At 45.9% G+C, this 19,633-nt stretch overlaps 1 protein-coding gene across 1 annotated transcript; it reads right to left on the bottom strand.

Annotated features, from left to right (window-relative positions):
- Positions 1-14,863: 14,863 nt before the first annotated feature.
- Positions 14,864-16,204, bottom strand: LOC307122409 (zinc finger BED domain-containing protein 4-like; the record flags this gene model as incomplete). The annotated part of the gene is made up of 1 exon (XM_079846397.1): positions 14,864-16,204. One exon carries the CDS (start codon positions 16,202-16,204, stop codon positions 14,864-14,866), a length of 1,341 nt encoding a protein of 446 aa, XP_079702523.1.
- Positions 16,205-19,633: the final 3,429 nt, after the last annotated feature.

Here is a 19,633-nt window from a genome sequence, read left to right as displayed (position 1 = left end):
GGTTGAACAAATGCTTTATTATAACAAACATGAAACCATTTTTTTTTATTTATTAAAATTTAAATAAAACATGTCTAATGAACTAAATAAATTATTATGAATTAGATTAACAACTTTAAAAATAATAGAGTCCTAAGAAATTTTTCTTTTTATGATTTAATACAAATATATTACCAAAACGGTGGTAATCAAATACTTGTCCTTTCATTTTTTGGGCAAAGCGCTGCTGTTTTACTAAATTAAACCATGGATTTAAAAATATATTCTTAAATAATGTTTAAATTATGTAAAATTTTTATTGTTGCTATTATTATTATTATTATTTTGACAAGTATTCTATAGGCCTACAATAGTAATATATTTCTTTCACAATTTCATCTAGTTAAACCGTTTATTTTGATGAGTTTTAGGGCCCGTCCTCGTATATATCACTGTATGCGTATACATTTTTTATCGTATTGGCGTTTCGTCCACACGGATCCGGCGTTTTGGGAGACTGAAACCGCTATTTTTTGAAACCGGGTCCTAAAGTGGATAAATCTGAAAACGACATCCTGACCCTTGCAGTTTCGTGTATACAACCAATCCGTATATTTTGTGAAACGATGATGTCATCACACCACGTCCTGCGCGGGGATACAACTACGGGCACTGGGCACGCGCACATCAATACTGCATTGTTTAATTACTGTATTTGCATTATTGTAAGGGTATGTTTAGGGTTGGGGTAGGTGTATGTGTTAATAAAACACATCTGGTAAGTAGCAAATTTATTTATTGTTATTTTGTTGTGAGATTTTACCTCACCTCCGACTGTTGCCGTACCCCTTCTAGCCACAACTCTTCTTCTCCGTTTTTTGTGTATTTCTGTGGCAGAATTACAGTGCCACATACTGGCCTGGCATGAGTACTACATCGTTCCCTTTCGTTCAGTCACTACGACGTACGTTAGTGACTAACGAATGGGGGTTTCGCTTAGAAGCCAATTATCTTCGAGTATTCAACAGCGCTCAATGGCAGTGCCAATGCCATGGGCATGCGGACTTTGCATGCGTAACTCCGCCCCACCTCGTGGGTATATAAGGAAGTACGCTGGCAACATCGCATTATGTTTCTGCTTTGGAGCCAAGAGGATCTCTTCACTCCTTCAAGCCTGATCTGAGTCTTCGACAGCTTTTCGAGACGAACAGCTTTCCAGAGGCGTTGGTGTTACGGCGCGTTCCAGTGATCATCATACTGCCTGCCTGCTGATCTGCGCAGTGGTCCGCTAGACAGCTGGTGTGTGGTCCCTGGGCGCTTCGGCGTTCTCTGCGAGGCTTCCTCTCCTAAAAGAGCTTACACGTGACGCGTCCTTTTCAGGATGTCTCGTCCGTGTACTTCTGGGTGTGGTCGGTCGTTATCTCCCTCTGATGGGCACACACACTGCCTGGTATGTTTGGGCTTTCAACATGCCCAGGCAGCGTTTGTGGATGAGTCATGTTCCCACTGCGGGAACATGACCATCGCGGTGTTGCGGTCAAGACTCCATGACCTTCGTACAGAAGTGAGAGTCCCCTCTACCACACCCCGATCTACTGTGTCCCAGAGGCCCAGTACTTCGGCTGGTGGTCAGGGTGACCTGACGGTTACGGTGTGGAACAAAGCCCCGACGCTCATGCCTCGGGCCACACCCCCGTCTTGCACACTGCAACCCGCGAGTGTTCAGACGCAGATCGCGGGGCCGGCTCCGGCCCCCCCGCGTGTCTCGTTTGGCGCTCCAGAGGAAGATGCGATGTCGATCACCGCATCACAAGGTGGGCTCGAGTCCTCTGAGGATGATGACTCGGCTGTGCTGCCGCCTTCGGGCGCGACAGCATTGCCCGAGTCGGACCCAGAGCTGACAGCCATGTTGTCTCGGGCAGCCGGGAGCCTAGGGATAGAGTGGAACCCTCCACCCTGTCCCGAACGCTCAAGGCTCGATGATTGGTTTTTGGGAGCCCGCGCTGACAGCAGTCAGTCCCCGCCCCCAATACCTTTCTTTCCCGAGCTGCATGAGGAACTCGCGCGGTCCTGGAAGTCCCCGTTGTCTTCCCGTGACCGTTCGGCGACTTCCTCCGCCTTCTCCGTCCTCGATGGGGCGGCAGCTAAAGGGTACACTGGGGTCCCTCCAGTTGAACGTTCTGTTGCGATGCAACTGTGTCCTCAGAGCGCTTCAACCTGGCGTGGCGATCCTAAGCACCCCTCCAAAGCCTGTCGATTCACATCAACCTTGGTGGCGAAATCGCACAGAGCCGCGGGGCAGGTTGCCGCTTCGCTGCATGCCATGGCGATCCTCCAGGTCTACCAGGCCAGGATCCTCAAGGACATGCACGAGGCCGGAGTTGATCCGGGGCTCTTAAATGAGCTGCGTGCCACCACCGACCTCGATCTCCGGGCGACGAAGGTGACCGCACGCTCCCTGGGTCAAGTGATGTCCACAAATGTGGTCCAGGAGCGTCACCTTTGGCTGAACCTGGCTGATATGCGGGACACCGAGCGGACCCGGTTCCTCGATGCCCCCATATCCCAGGCCGGCCTCTTCGGCGGGGCGGTTGAGGACTTTGCCCAACAGTTCTCAATCGCCCAGAAGCAGACTGAGGCTATCAAACACGTACTGCCCCGGCGGCCAGCTGCTGCTTCCACCCAGCCGCCGGCACAGTCGCCTCAGTCTGCTCCACGCCGAGGACGCCCTCCTAAGGCTCCCGCCCCTCCCACCCGGTCCAAGCAGCAGCCTTCACCCGGGCCGGGTCGCGGAGGAAGCCGTAGAAAGGCGTCCAAGTCCCCTCAGGCCGCCCCGCGCCCCGCTAAACGCCAGGCCAAGCGGCGCTCCTGAGACGGACGGCTCAGGGATGGGAAATTCTTTCGAGGAGATGGTAGCAGGACCACTCCTTCCCCCGGTGGAGGGCCGGGGGAGAATCCTTTGTTCAGCTGCTGGCCCCCGGGTCAGCAGCACCCTATTTTGGTCAAAGAAAGAATTAACACTCCCATCCCTGAGCCCACAGAGTCCGGTGATGACGGTGCGCGCCACCCACGGGTCCCGCCACTCGCATCCCACTCTGTCGCCAGCCTCCTGGCAGAGCAGACCCCAGTGGAACGTGCATCCTTCCCTGGTCTCCTCTGTCAGGACGCAGCTGTCAACCGTGCCCCCGCACCGGGACGCCCCACAGCCTCCCTTGTCCGGGCCGGTGACGCTGCATCGCTGCAAGCCCACACCGGGTACGTCTGTACTCCGTATGACCCCGCTGGTGCAGTTTCTGGATGTCTGGGAGGATCTCTTTTCTCTGTATGGATATCGACTCGGTCGCCATGTGCGCGCAGCTTTCGAGCGCGCGCGCGCAGTCTCTGCTGACTTCCCTTCGACAAATCGAGGGCAAGAGTGCGGTTCCACTGAAACTATTTCAGAGGCTCCTGGGGCATATGGCATCTGCAGCCGCGGTAACGCCGCTCGGATTGCTTCATATGAGACCGCTTCAGCACTGGCTACGCGATCGAGTCCCGAGATGGGCATGGCGGTCTGGCACGCTCCGGGTACAAGTGACTCGGGCCTGCTTACAGACACTCACCCCGTGGTCGAACCTCAGTTTTCTACGGACCGGAGTGTCCTTAGAACGAGCTTCCAGGCATGTTGTTGTGACAACAGATGCATCATCCACGGGCTGGGGTGCCATTTGCAATGGACAAGCAGCCGTGGGCTCCTGGACAGGACCCCAGCGCCTTCTGCATGTCAATTGCCTCGAGTTACTGGCAGTACGGTTCGCCCTGCACCGCTTCCGAGCGTTGCTGAGGGGTCAACATGTACTAGTCAGGACAGACAACACGGCCGTAGTAGCGTACATCAACCACCAGGGCGGTCTACGCTCCCACCGTATGTCTCAACTCGCCCGCCATCTCGTTTTGTGGAGTCAGAAGCGCCTGAGGTCCCTTCGTGCTGTCCACATCCCGGGAGACCTGAACTGTGCAGCCGACGAGCTCTCACGGATTCAGCCTCTCCCCGGAGAGTGGAGACTCCACCCCCAGACGGTCCAGCTGATATGGGAACGGTTCGGCGACGCACAGGTAGATCTGTTTGCCTCCCAGGACTCTTCCCATTGCTCCCTGTATTATTCCCTGACCGAGGGCACCCTCGGCACGGATGCACTGGCGCACAGCTGTCCGTCAGGGCTACGCAAGTATGCGTTTCCCCCAGTGAGCCTTCTTGCACGGGTACTGTGCAAGATCAGGGAGGACAAGGAGCAGGTCATGTTGGTCGCCCCGTATTGGCACGGCCAGACCTGGTTCCCAGAACTTTTACTCCTTGCGACAGCCCCTCCCTGGCCTATTCCTCTGAGACCGGACCTCCTCACTCAGAGACGGGGCACCTTTTGGCACCCGCGTCCAGCGCTCTGGAAGCTCCACGTGTGGCTTCTGGACGGGACGCGGCAGGTTTGAGTAGCCTTCCACCTGCGGTGGTTGCTACCATCACTTCCGCTAGAGCTGAGTCTACGCGGCGCCTCTATGCGTTGAAGTGGAACCTCTTCGTCACATGGTGCTCTTCCCGCCAAGAAGACCCCTGGAAATGCCCGATCGGGTCCGTGCTATCGTTTCTCCAGGAGGGGGTGGAGCGAAGGCTGTCTCCCTCCACCCTTAAAGTATATGTGGCCGCAATATCTGCCTACCACGATCTCCAGGGGGACAAAAAGGTAAGTCAGCACGACCTGATCATCAGGTTCCTGAGGGGGGCGAGGAGACTGAATCCTCCTCGCTCTCCTCTCGTTCCCTCTTGGGACCTCTCAGTAGTCTTAAGTGCTCTGCAGAGGCCTCCCTTTGAGCCTTTGCGGTCGGCCGAGATTAAGTTCTTGTCTATGAAGACGCTCTGCTGACCGCATTGGCCTCGCTTAAGAGGGTCGGGACCTGCAAGCATTTTCGGTTGACGAAGCGTGCCTTGAGTTCGGGCCGGCTAACTCTCACGTGATCCTGAGACCCCGGCCCGGATATGTGCCCAAGGTTCCTACCACTCCGTTCCGAGATCAGGTGATGAACCTGCAAGCGCTGCCTTTGGAGGAGGCAGACCCAGCCTTGGCATTGCTCTGTCCAGTACGCGCTCTCCGCGCCTACGTAGACATGACGCAGTGTTTCAGGACCTCAGACCAGCTCTTTGTCTGTTATGGTGGAGAGCGGAAGGGAAGTGCTCTCTCAAAGCAGAGGTTGTCTCACTGGATAGTGGACACCATTGTTTTGGCGTACCAGCAGCAAGGCCGACCATGTCCCCTTGGTGTGAGGGCACACTCCACCCGGAGTGTGGCCTCCTCTTGGGCTCTAGCGCATGGCGCCTCGCTAACAGACATCTGCAGAGCTGCAGGCTGGGCGACACCCAACACATTCGCCAGATTCTACAATCTCCGAGTGGAGCCAGTGTCCGACTATGTACTCGCCCCTACGGGTGGCCGGTAATGGGCCAGGCTCAGGTGTCTTCGCTTGCTCGCCATTCCACTCCCAGGACTGGATACGTGCGATATTTTCCTCAGGTGAGCTCCCCGAGAGCCCTGAGCTCCTCCAGCACTGCTTACGCCGACATCAGTTCAGTCTGCCCTTTCGAGCCCAGACCCTCATGTCCGGCCAGGTGCTCCGTGTGCATGGTTCCCTCCGGCGACCCCCACACGATTATTTCCACCGTAAGCCTCCTCAGTGAGCAGGTGTCTTTCCCTTGGCAAGTCCCTGCCACCCCTGGGGTTAAAAATCCACCTTCGGCTGGTACCCTAGTGATCTTCCATATGCAGCCCTCAGCGGGTCATATGTGTATTCTCTAAGTCCTCCCTACGGTAGGCATCTTGGCATTCTCTCACTGGGATATGCTTCCCAGTGTACCTTGGTATTCCTGTGATAAGTGGGAGTCCTTCGTCCGTACTAGTCTTACGACAGGGTACTCACACTTACGCAGGGCACTGGATGACAGCTGAGTGGCGTTGTTGTATTGGAACTCCCATTCGTTAGTCACTAACGTACGTCGTAGTGACTGAACGAAAGGGAACGTCTCGGTTACATATGTAACCCTCGTTCCCTGAGGAGGGAATGGAGACGTACGTTTCCTCTGCCACGTCAGCTGTGCTGCCTGGAACGCGGAGTTCAGTCTTGGCTCCTGCAGCAGTAACATAATGCGATGTTGCCAGCGTACTTCCTTATATACCCACGAGGTGGGGCGGAGTTACGCATGCAAATTCCGCATGCCCATGGCATTGGCACTGCCATTGGGCGCTGTTGAATACTCGAAGATAATTGGCTTCTAAGCGAAACCCCCATGCGTTAGTCACTAATAAAAAAAGTGATAGTGGACTATGCAAGTACAAATTATGAACACCTGTGTCTTGTTCCAGTAATGGGCACGGAGAGACCGTATAAAGCCACCTGGAAGAGGACATGCGGCAGTGAGAGACTGACTAGAGACTCCGGAAGCTACGGGAGACTGGAAAAGCTCTGGGGAGCATCTGAAGTGCTGTTGAGAATGTTTGAGTTTTTGTGAGCGCCAGTGGCATAGTACTGTGTTGTTGGATCGATTATTGAGGAAAATAAAGTTAACCTGAGTCTCCATCAAGCCAACCCTGTCTTCTTCCTTCCTTTCCTATACTGAGCCTTGCTACAATGAACCTCAAGAAATAATGTTTTCACCAACAAATGTGTTTTTTTGCAATGGCCAATTCTTAATATTTATATCCATGCAGTTGTAAATTTGTGGTTGTGCAAATACAAATATAGAAAGTGAACGAATGTTAGAATCAAACAATTATTATTGTGTCTTGTAATAAATCACATATTATTAATGGAAAAAATTAATGAATAACCCATGACATTACTATTGTTTTCAAAACATGTTTTTGTGCCAATGCTGTTACATTCAAGAAGATTTGAATATCAGAAAGGTTTAGAAGTTTAGTACAACATTTTATATCAGTAGTAAGTCATAATAATCAAATTAAATCAAAATAAATACTGATTTATTACTGTTTCTATGTTTATCACTGTATTTAGCACATGAAATGAGAGACATTCGTCTTACCTTGTAAGATGAAAGCACTTCACTGAAGGGTCTGAATGTGTGTTTGGTGTGTTTCTCTGAGTCTCTGCACACTAAACACACAGGCTGTTTGTCCTCCAGACAGAAGAGTTTGAGTTTCTCACTGTGTAAACTGCACATCTCCTCAGACTCTGATGAACGCCTCTCATTTCCCTCCTTTATCAATGAATCACACATGTTTTTTAATGCTAGAATAACTGGAGGATGATCTTTTGAGGATCTTCTCCTGCAGACGGGACACTCCTGGGTTTCCTTAGTTTTCCAGAACTGTTGTAGACACTCTTTACAAAAACTGTGACTACAGGACAGAATAACAGGAACCTTGAATATTTCACAGCAAATAGGACAAGAAAGCTCTTCCACAGATTTTGAATCCATTTCTTCGTCTTGTAAAAGATCCAATAATCTACAGTTTAATTTCACTTTCTGGTCTTTGGCTTGAAAAGTAAATAACCATTACAATCAAAATCTAATCTGGGTTCAACACTGACTCGATTTAGCTTTCAGTAAAAATGAAAGTCAGAAATAATGACTAGTCACTTCCTGATTTTGTAAGAGGGTGGAGCTTCTGAAGACCTTCCAGTTGCATAAACCACTAAAACTAATCATCTTTTTATGGCTGTTAATAACTTTTTAAATCAGTTACATAAAATATACATTGGCCTAATATGATACAAAAAAGATTGTCCCTTTATTAACTGCTAGAGGACCGTATTATAAGACACTGTCTTAACATAATGGCTTTGTTTATGCAACTGGAGACAGACTCAATGAACAGAATAAAGAAACAAATGAGATTTTTTTTAAAAAATACTATAAAACTAGTTTAATAAAATATATACTGGCCTTTTGGTTAGACTGAGATGGTCAGTGTGTGGAGGGAGTGGGGTCACAGATGGTATCAGGTGAATTCAGAACCGCATACTAGCTACTACTCTTACTATTTCTGCCATAGAAAGATACACTACATGTAGTATGAGTATAGTATATGATGTATGTATATAATTAAAATTTGTTCAGATGCTTTGCAAAGCGGTGCTGCCATGCTCTTTTTAAAGAGAAGATTATTTCTCCTGGTAACACTTCCAAGCGTGCCATACTGTTCTGGTAATTTTCTAATTGTACTATCATGAATTTTAAAGGCTAGTTCACACCACACATACAGAACACATTTGTTGGGTTTTGTTGGAATAGTCTGTCACCCCAGACGGCGTCTGTTGGCGTTGGTCAGGGTTTGTTTTCACCCGACTGAACATGTTCAATCAGAGTTTGTTGGTGTTTGTTGTCAGGGTTTGTTTTCACCCGACTGAACATGTTCAATCAGAGTTTGTTGGTGTTTGTTGTCAGGCTTTCCAACTCTCATGCATTTGGCATGAGACACATGCATTTGGCATGAGACACATGCTCTGTCTCATGCTCTCACACTGCCCAAATAAATCTCACGCCAAATTGCCAAACCTGCTTTTTATATGAAACAAAGTCTAAGCTTTTAATATATATATTTTTAAGTTTTAATACGAAATTCAAACAATAAATACCGTTTTGGCACACAGTTAAAGCCAGAGTGACATAACAGTTAAAGCCAGAGCTGTTGAAAACAGAGTATCGACATGCTTTCATCTCGCGGCGGCGCGCACGGTCAAGTGGTTTACAGAGCTCTAGATAGTTCTAAACAAACCAGTGCTGTCAATACATTTGAATAGACAACAGCTTCACTATACGGGTATTTGCAGCAATTTTGGTAAACACTACTGCACAGTGTGCATTGATTATTACATCAACCATATTTACAGTATAATTTTATTATGGATAGTTTTTTCATGCTAGAATAACTGGAGGATCACTTCTTGAGGATCTTCTCCTGCAGACGCGACACTCCTGGGTTTCCTTAGTTTTCCAGAACTGTTGTAGACACTACACCACAGTGTGCATTGATTATAACGTCAACCATATTTCATTTTTGTTTCATTTTATTATGGAGAGTGATGGAGATTGTTGACATATATGTTAATGTTTTTCTTGTATTTAGCCCTCGGGTATTGAGGGTTGACACACTCATACTCATTGGTGGTCAAATGTGACACCGTTACTATTTTTCAATTAAATAGCCTAACTGTTCTATATTTTAGTTCAATGGTATTAATTTAATATATTGAGGAGATCTTTTGGTACTGTCACAAACACCGGTCAGCCGGTCAGATTCCACTGTCAGCCACCGGAGGTCTCACTCACCTGAATACTGATGTTCATTCAGACTTCATTTCCCAAGCACCCACAGTCTGGGACTGATTACTGCACACCTGATCCTGATCACACTGACTATATATACCCTGGCCACACACACACTCATTGCGAAGTCTTGTTTGCCCTGGCTGCATTTCTGAGCATTTATTCCTTGTTGTTATCCTGCCTGTGTTTTGACACTGCCTTGAACTCCCGTTTCTGACGCTGTGTTGCCTGCCTTCTGATCTTTGTTTGCCTGGACCTTGTATACTGACTATTTGCTGCTCTGCCTGTGATATTGCTGTTCGCTCTGGTTTATCGACCCACGCCAGTTTATACTGTAGTGATGTGGAAATGAAGCCTCATGAAGCAGTGAGGCTTTACCCTGACTGTTTCGGGGAAAGATTCAAAGCTTCGAGAGTGTCAAGAACAGCGCCATCTGGTGCTTATTTAAAATAAAGCAGGCAGAAGTCTGTGGAAGAAGCTCTGTCAGATGAAGCAACCACAACACACTCCAGCGTTTCAATGCTATGTGTACAAATAAAAGCTTTATATGTTTGTGTTTAATGTGTCCTGTAAATACATTAATTTACCCATTAAAGTGTGTCAATAAAATATAATATGAGCTTATATGATTCAATAAGATGTAACGTAGGCCTATTCTCTCTCCACACACACACACACACACACAAAATAAGGACATTGTGTGATAGGATCATCTGTAATTAAATGTGCTTATGACACTTGGCAGTGATAGTGCTTGTGTAACAGTAGGAATGACAGTAAGGCAAATATTTTACCAAAATACAAAGACACAACTCCAACAAACAAAAAATAATAAATAGTGACAAATAAATGTTTATCTAAATGTAATATATTATTTAACTTTCAAAGTACAGCATTCTCCTCACAAAACCATCAACCAGACTGAGGCAACAGGACTTGTTAAGTAAGATCTGGGGGTTCGAAGCTTCTGACACGCAAAGTGAAACACGCACGTGATTGGACAGAAAGTGAGGCTTCATTTGTCATCGGTCACGTGACTCTAGGAAAACAATACACACCCCGATACGGAGCTTCACTACAAAATGTGTCGCATGCGCAATACGCGCATCGACGCTTCAGTGTCATACGTAACATCACTATTATACTGTGAGTTTGAGCTGTTTTAAAAAACTGCACATGGATCCCAATCTACCCAAGTCCTCATGACAGAAGACTTTGCCAACTACCGATCCAGCGGTTTTCATGCACTTCTCTAATGAACTCTCAGCTCAAGCAAATCAACTGGGGGCTCACTAACAGCAGCTCAGTCGTCTGACAGCCATGACGGAGGAACTGGTCAAGACGGTTCAAAGCCTCCATCAACCTCAGTCGGCATCAAATGCTCCAGTGCTTCAGCCAAGCCAGGTATCTCAACCAACACCTGTTACCACGCTGACAAGCAACCCCCGCTTGGCGTTTCCCGAGAAGTTTGACGGCACTCCAACCAAGTGTAAGGGCTTTCTAATGCAGTGCTCTATTTTCCTGGCTCAACAACCTGCTCTGTACTCGACTGACACTGGCAAGATCTCACTGGTGTGCATTCTTCTCAAGGGCAAGGCACTCGAATGGGCAACGGCAGTCTGGGACAACCAAATCCTCGAGCGACTCACTTACACAAACTTCATCCAACAACTGCGCACAGTGTTCGAACATGCCGAAGGAGGACTGCGGAATGCTGTTGAACAGTTGCTCGCACTTCAATAAGGAAAAGGTACGGCCACTGAATTTGCTCTCACTTGTCGCACTCTTGTGCTAGATGGACGCCCCCTGTGGACTGGTCACGTGCAATACACCACCACCAAACTAAACCTGCAAGTGAGCGCTCCACACACCGAACTCATCCGCCTGAATATCATTCATTCTCCACATAACCCCGTCATTCGTATCGACAACTTCATCCGCTCCCGAAGAAATCATTGAGTCTGTAGTAACCTTCAACTCACCTATCCACCCAACACCAGTGAGGATCCCATGCAAATCGGACGTACTCACCTTCCACTGAAGAATCCTTTGGCAGTGGCCGCGCTAGATGGACGCCCCTTGGGGACTGGCCAGGTGCAATACACCACCACCGAACTAAACCTGCAAGTGGGCGCTCTACACACCGAACTCATCCACCTGTACGTCATTCATTCTCCACATAACCCGTCATTCTGGGCTTCCCCTGGCTGCAGGACCACAATCCGCAAATTTCCTGGCAAGACAAACAGATCACTCGATGGGACTCCACTTGTCATTCCCGATGCCTACGCTCAACCAAACTACTGCCAATAAGAACCACCGTCATGAACAACACCGTCAACACCACACCGGGGGTGCCTCCTGAGTATTCAGACCTCAACGAGGCATTCAGTAAGACCAAGGCATCACAACTACCACCACATCGCAACAACGACTGCGCCATAGACCTCCTACCGGTCACCACGCCACCTAGAGGATGCATCCTTCCATTGTCTGAACCCCAAGATCAAGCGATGAAAGAATACATCAAAGAGGAGCTGGCTAAGGGGTTTATTCGACCATCCACCTCACCTGCAGCAGCCGGGTTCTTCTTTGTGGGAAAGAAAGATGGAGGTATTTGTCCCTGCATTGATTATCGTGGCCTAAACAAAATCACAATCAAGTTCAGATACCCGCTATCTCTGGTCCGTGCTGCCCTGGAACAACTAAGGACTGCCAAGGTTTTCACCAAGCTTGACCTCCGATCTGCCTATAACCTCATTCGCATTCGGGAAAGGGATGAATGGAACACTGCCTTTTCCACAAGCAACGGGCACTATGAATATGTTGTCATGCCCGTGCTGTCCAATAGTCCTTCCATGTTTCAATCGTTCATCTATGACATCTTCAGAGACATGCTAAACCAATGTTTGGTGTTATACATCGACGACATACTCATTTACTCCAACACCATGGAGGAACATATCCAACAGGTCTGTACAGTCTTGCAACGTCTCATTGACCACCAGTTTTACGCCAAAGCCGAAAAATGTGTCATCAGTTTAATTTCTCAACCCACAACCATAAAGGAGATACAAAGATTCTTGGGGTTTGCTAACTTTTACAGGAGATTCATTAGAAATTTCAGTTCAGTCGCCGCACCACTCACTGCCATCACAAGGGGAGGAAACCGCAAGCTGCGGTGGTCTGCCGATGCCATACAAGCATTCACCGACCTGAAGAACCGATTCATGTCCGCTCCCATCCTGCATCATCCTGACCCTCAAGTGCCATTTGTGGTAGAAGTAGATGCCTTCAACACAGGGATTGGTGCCATCCTCTCTCAACGCCAAGGAAACCCACCTAAACTATTTCCCTGTGCATATTATTCCAGAAAACTCTCAGCAGCCGAGCAGAACTATGACGTGGGTAATCGCAAACTACTAGCGATGAAGGCGGCATTCGAGGAGTGGCGGCATCACAACCTCAAATATCTACGCTCAACCAAGAGACTAAACCCCAGGCAAACCAGATGGGCACTATTCTTCACTCGTTTTAACTTTTCCATCACTTACATTCCAGGCTCCAAGAACATCAAAGCTGATGCTTTATCACGACAATATGATCCCACACCTCAGAATTTCCAGCAAGATCCCATCATTTCACCCATCCTAATTCTGGCTCTGGTCCAATGGGACATCATGTCAGAAATCACACAAGCGCACACACAAAATCCACCCCCTGAAGAATGCCCAGCTGACCGAGCATTTGTCTCTCCAGAACTCAGATAGAAGGTGATTCGCTGGGTATACTCTGCCACAAGCTCTGGCCACCCAGGAATTACGACCACAACTCGGCTGATAAGGAACGGTTCTGGTGGGACACCTTACAGGCAGGCGTCATCACTTTGTGAACGCGTGTCACACATGTGTCGCAGCGAAGACTCCAAGACCGCTACTAGCAGGGCTGCTGGGCTCACTGCAGGGCTCACTTACCCATTCCACATTGACCATGGTCCCATATAGCCATTGACTTCATCACAGACCTGCCGGTCTCCCAAGGTAACACCACCATATTAACTGTGATTGATCGATTCTCTAAAGGATGTTGCTTAATTCCTCTACCTAAGCTTCCTACAGCCTTTGAGACCACCGAACACTTATTTCACTACATATTCCGATATTATGGTCTTCCTGAAGACATCATCTCTGACCGAGACTCCCAGTTTACGTCAAGAGTAAGGACAGCTTTCTTTCAACTACTTAATATCAACATATGCCTCATGTCTGGTTATCATCCACAGTCTACTGGGCAAACCGAACGACTAAACCAAGAGATCTCCAAGTTTCTCAGGATGTACTGTCGACAGAATCAAGCCGACTGGAGCTGCTTTCTTCCCTGGGCGGAATATGCACAAAATTCCATTCTCAAACTATCCACCAAATTAACACCCTTCCAGTGCGTCCTGGGGTTCCAACCTCCACTGTTTCCATGGACCGTCCGAAGTTCCTGCGGTAAACGACTGGTTCCAATGCAGTGAAGTTACCTGGAACCAAACCCATGTCCATCTACAACGAGCAGTAAACAGGGCTAAAGAGCAAGCTGATTGTCACTGTCGTCCCCATCCAACCTATAGCCTACACCGGGACAGTGGGTGTGGCTGTCAACTCGGGACCTCCATCTACGAACACCCTGCAAGAAACTCCCAGGAGCCTTTCAAAATTGCCAAGCAAATTAATGTGGTTTCATTTCGCCTTGAATTACCTGCCACTTACCGTATATCTCATTATTTTTCCTTATATGTACAGTAGGCAATATATTTATATATATATTAGGGATGCACCGAATCCACATTTCTGGGATTCGGCCGAATACCGAATCCACTGGTTAAGATTCTGCCGAATCCGAAACCGAAAAACCGAATCCTACTCCCATCCCGTCCATTAACACAGTAAACACATTAATGAAGTAAACAATGTCCACAGCAGTGTATTTTTCATTTTATTTTATTTTAACAAAAAAAAAAAGATTAGGCAACTTTATGCCAGGATGACAAAGTGGGAAAAACTATTTTGACAATTACCACAAGCTTGTTTATTTCAAGATCCAAATCAAAATCCACAGTATTAGCCTTTTAGATTTATAATCCCATAAAGTAAAAACCAAAACCTTTCTATAAAAGTGTAACAATGCAAAGAAAAGTGTTTTTTCCTTCTTCTTTTTTTAATCAAAATATGTTTGGCGACTTAACTGAATTATTGAACATTTACTCAATAAACATGGATAATAATTAACATAAAGTAGGCTGTTGTTTCGTTTAGAACAGTATAGGCTACGATTAGAACAGTAGCCAAATATTACGAAAAATCACAAACACCTCTCCTGTATAATAATTAAGTTATAAACTCTAACCTTTCACATGAAATGAGAGTTTCCTTTCAGGAAAACAAGACGCTCGGCGTTAACAGGTGACAGCCGGTTGCGAGTGTGGGAACGAATGTCCCCAGCCGTACTGAAAAGTCTTTCACTGGGCACAGAGGTTGGTGGCGCACAGAGGTAGACCTTTGCTGTTTTTGCCAGCAGTGGAAATCACTGCTTATTTGTCTTCCACCACAGAAGAGGATCCTCTCTAAGAGGAATCAGAGGCTCGCTGAAAAAAGCGCTCATCTCCGCGTCAGCACCCGATGTGACTGCCTCAGTATTGCTGCGGTACAGATCGTCCCAGCCGCCCCAGATTCCTGAACAGTGTCGTTTAGTGCTAACTGTCGGGCCTTGTTCCTCCTCAGGCTGTTCAGTTGCTTTAGTTGTAGGCCTAGCAGATGCGCCTTGATCTGATTCAGATATACGGGATACAGCCTCCTGCACAAGCAACTTTGATCGACACTGTTCTGTTTCACTCCCCCAAATTTTCGCCTTGTATCTGGGATCCAGACTTGTTGCCACAACTAAGTTGCTATTCTGCTCGCTTCCCTCAAACCTATCCTGCAGAGATTTCAGCAAGCGGGTTTTCATCTGCTTGATTCCATGACCGTCTGTTTCGTTGTGGATATAGCGCTTCAACATCATCACAGCTGGCAGGACAGTGGATATACACGCATTTTCTGCGCTTATTTCTCTAGTCAACTCCTCGAAGGGCCTGAGCACCTTGAGAACATCCTCCATCAGAGTCCACCTCTGTGCATGAATATGTTGCATACCATCTGTCTCCGACACGTAGATGTTTATGGCACGTTTCTGTTCTATTAAACGATCGAACATCAGATATGTCGAATTCCATCGTGTTGACACGTCCTGGATTAAATGGTGATTTGGCAGCCCAAACTCCTGCTGTAGAGCAGAAAGCCTTGATTTAGCACTTGAAGAGTGCCTAAAGTGACCAACAGTTTTCCTGGCCAGTGCGATCATGTCAGAGACACTTTGTTGTGAGAAAAGACTGTCGTGGATGCATAACTGGAGCGGGTGCGCAAAACAGCCAGCACTTGGAATCCCTGCCTCGGACATGGCTTTCTGCATGTTTGCAGCATTGTCCCTCAAGACCAGGTGACACTTGGTAACAGGTATTTCCCACGCTCTAATAATCTCTTGCAGTGCATCTGCAATGTTTAACGCGGTGTGCCTTCCATCGAACGCTTCACATCGAAGAATAGCATGTGTGCGCTTAAAATCATCATTAATCCAATGTGAGGTCACACTGATGTAGGACTGTGTAGTGTACTCACAAGTCCATATGTCGCATGTAAATGCAAAAGCATGTGCTTTGGCAATGTGTGCTTTTATGCGGGAAGTGATGGACTCGTGCATTTCAGGGATGATTTTGTCAGCAAAAAAGCGCCTGGATGGGATTTTGTAACGTGGCTCAAGCAGATGAAGTAGCTCGTTGAATCCATTGTCTTCCACTATACTATAGGGCTGCAAGTCAATGGCTATCATTTTCCCAATTGCTGCATGAATGGCTTTCGCTCGTGTGTTATCTGAAGCCCACTGTTTGTTCAGTGTAGGGCTAGCAAAGCTGGTAATGGTCGTCTGATTAACACAAGTTCTTAGCTGTGACTGTCCTTCCTTTGCCGTACCTGAAGTTGATGCGTTTTGGCTACTGTCTTCCTTCATGCACAACTCGTATTCTTTAGGATGTCTTATGCGCAAATGTTTTAACAGCGGCGATGTTGTGTACTGTTTGGGGTCCTTTCCACCACGAGACAAAACGGCATTGCAAAGTGAACATGTTGCTCGACTTGAATCGCCTTCTTTTAACTGAAAGTACTGCCAAACTACACTTTTTCTGCTCACAGGTTCCATTTTTTCACTCTCACAGCCTATTGCATTCGTTCGAACGATCCACCTGGTAAACAAACACCTTCCCGTAATCAACTGCTGCGTCATTACGTTGACCAGCGTAGCGCGCATAGTGCAGGTTCGGTTCGGTGGAAAAGAATTCTAAGGTTCGGCAGAAACCGAACCCCGTCAAAAAGCCCAATATTCGGCCGAATCCGAATCCGAATCCTGGATTCGGTGCATCCCTAATATATATATATATATATATATATATATATATATATATATATATATATATATATATATATATATATATATATAATGTATGTGTATATATATATATATAATGTATGTATATATATATATAATGTATGTATATATATATATATATATATATATATATATATATATATATGTATATATGAATTGATAATGAATCAAGGTCGAAATCGATATTTGTGCCAATACTCAAAACAAAAACAAAACACCTCACTCCAACCTGAACTTTAAAGTTGGCAACCCTACTGTTGCTGTCAGTGTGAACATGACAGTTATTTTTCATAAAATTCTAAATCCAACGGCCAACTTGTTTGTTGGTGTTTGTTGGCGTTTGTCTGTCTGGTGTGAATTGACCTGAACATTTAACATGTTAACTGAGGCCTGTAGAGTCTGAGGTGTAGCTCTTGGGTGTTTTTCAGTTTCTCTGAGCATTGCACGGCCTGACCTTGGAGTGAATTTGCTGGGATGTCCAGTCCAAATTGTCTTGAATGTTTTTCACTTGTGAATGATCTTCGTCACTGTAGAACCATGGACTTCAAATGTTTTGGAAATGGCCTTGTAACCCTTCCCAGAATAATGGCAGTAACAATTGCTTCTCTAAGATCCAGAGCCGGCTCTCCCTATAAGCGAACTAAGCGGCTGCTTAGGGCCCCGCCGCCACTAGGGGGCCCCCTAACTACAGATTGCACTCGCCAGCGTCGCCGCAGTTTATCACGCAAGACGCTCAATTCGCACCGCGCGAAAAGCGCCTTCCGCGCCGCGGGACCTCTAGACGCGCGTCAACGCGCCTTTCCATTGACTTAACATTGAAATCAAATCACTCGCTCCAGACACTCTATTTGCGTTTGGTGTGAACGCAGCATAACGTTAGCTGTCCGTCGATTATGCTGAATCAACATTGCTTGCGCTATGGTCCAGCCGTCGGCCCCAGCTCTGGGCCACAGAACGCGTAGAGACAGACCCACCTCCTTTGAATGTATTTTCTTTTTAACAGTTAACGTTACATGACCTACACTAGTTCTGGGAAAGAAAAAAAACAAAAAATCTTTGTCTCAATAGACGCTTATTACAATAAAAAAATAGTTTAAGAACATTCGAGAGAAAGAAAGTAATAGGAAGAGAAAGAGCAATCATTTGACAGTCAAAATCAAAATGAAGTTTAAAATAAAGCGGTTAAATACAAGCTTTTTCTTATGGTCTTAATTGAATAGGCAATTAAAGATTATTAATAAATATTAATCTATATACTATTATGAAATATTTTATATATTGTTAAGCTAAATCGCCCAGACCATTTAAACCTAAAGAAAACACAGTGTCCTCTCTGAAACATTTTTGAATGATGATCGATACAAGACACCTAAAAGCAAAATGGATTTGTGGTAAATTTTAGTAAAGAACACTGTAAAAAAAAGCAGGTCCCCAATTGAAAATTTTCTAGTGAGCGATCACATCTAAATTTTTCAGTTGGCCAAATTGAATTAATGTGAATTGATGCATTTTAATTCAATTTAAATTCAAGAAATTAAATTTGGCCAACTGAAAATTTTAGATGTGATCGCTCACTAGAAAATTTTCAATTGGGCACCTGATTTTTTTTTTTACAGTGAATGCAGTCCATGCTGTGAAGGTTTAAAATATGAACAGTATGTAAGAGTTAATCAACCAATAATTAAATAATATAATTTAACATTGGATTTCTTTTAATTTACCCTTAACATAATTGTAAAAAACAAAATGTCACTTTCTCAGGAGGAGCCATTCTTAAATATTTTGGTGGTCGTGGAGAAACATTTCAGGAGCCTGACATCAGAGATGACACAAGTAAATATTTCCCACTGCCTTTCTTTTGAATAGTTTTGTGCGCAACTTCAACATAGCTAATTTTCCTCTTGCCAATAAAAAATTTAGTTTTATAATCATAATTCACTATGTTGTCTAATTGTACTTTAATATTAATTTAAAATTAATGTGTTTTATCTACTCTGCATACTGTATTTATTATTAATTATATTGTAATCTCAACAGCTGGAGGAGGTGACTCTACTGCTGCTTCAGTAGAGCATAGCGAGCCGCATACCACTATGGCTAATGTTGTAAGTTAGCTATATATTGTTAATGCTAAATTATTAATATTTATTTGTTTACAACAAATTGACCTTAAATTTGCAAATCTATAATCTTTACTTTTACTGTTTCAGTGAGTGTACTTTAATAAGCAGTAAAATAATTGTAGGCAATCATGTTAAAAGATATACAGATGAAATATGTAAGTGTTAGATTGTATACAGTTGCTGGTTTGCAGTGCAATACTCCATTATTCACTGCAAGGCAGGGCCCCAAAATTATCCTGCTTAGGGCCCCCAGATTTACAGAGCCGGCCCTGCTCACAGCCTTTGAAATCTATTAAGTGATTGTGTCTTCATTTAATCAGAAATGTAATGAAACGGACGTCTGGCGTTTTAAATGTTTAGCCTACTTTCAAAGGTTAACATGGAATTTTAATTCTATGGCTTCTCCCTTCACGTCTTTACTGCAATATTCTCACTGCAGCTCTCACTGAAGCAGCCACCTGAACTTTGACTGATTTGACAATTCGTCGCTGATGCAAGATCCACCTTGCATTTCAATGCTGGAGTAATCACACCAGACTCCTCAGATTTTTCACATGAAACTAATCCATCAGATTTTGGAATTATGAGGCAGTATTAAAAATCAAACTAGCTGGCAATATGCATCAGAGAGTCTCTGAATAGTTCATTTTGTCTAAAGCTGAGACTAATGCCCCATTAGGATCGAGAACAGGCC

Source organism: Gobio gobio, assembly GCF_949357685.1.
Source record: "Gobio gobio genome assembly, contig: scaffold_202, whole genome shotgun sequence".
NCBI lineage: Eukaryota > Metazoa > Chordata > Actinopteri > Cypriniformes > Gobionidae > Gobio > Gobio gobio.
This window is presented reverse-complemented; position numbering and strand designations above follow the sequence as displayed.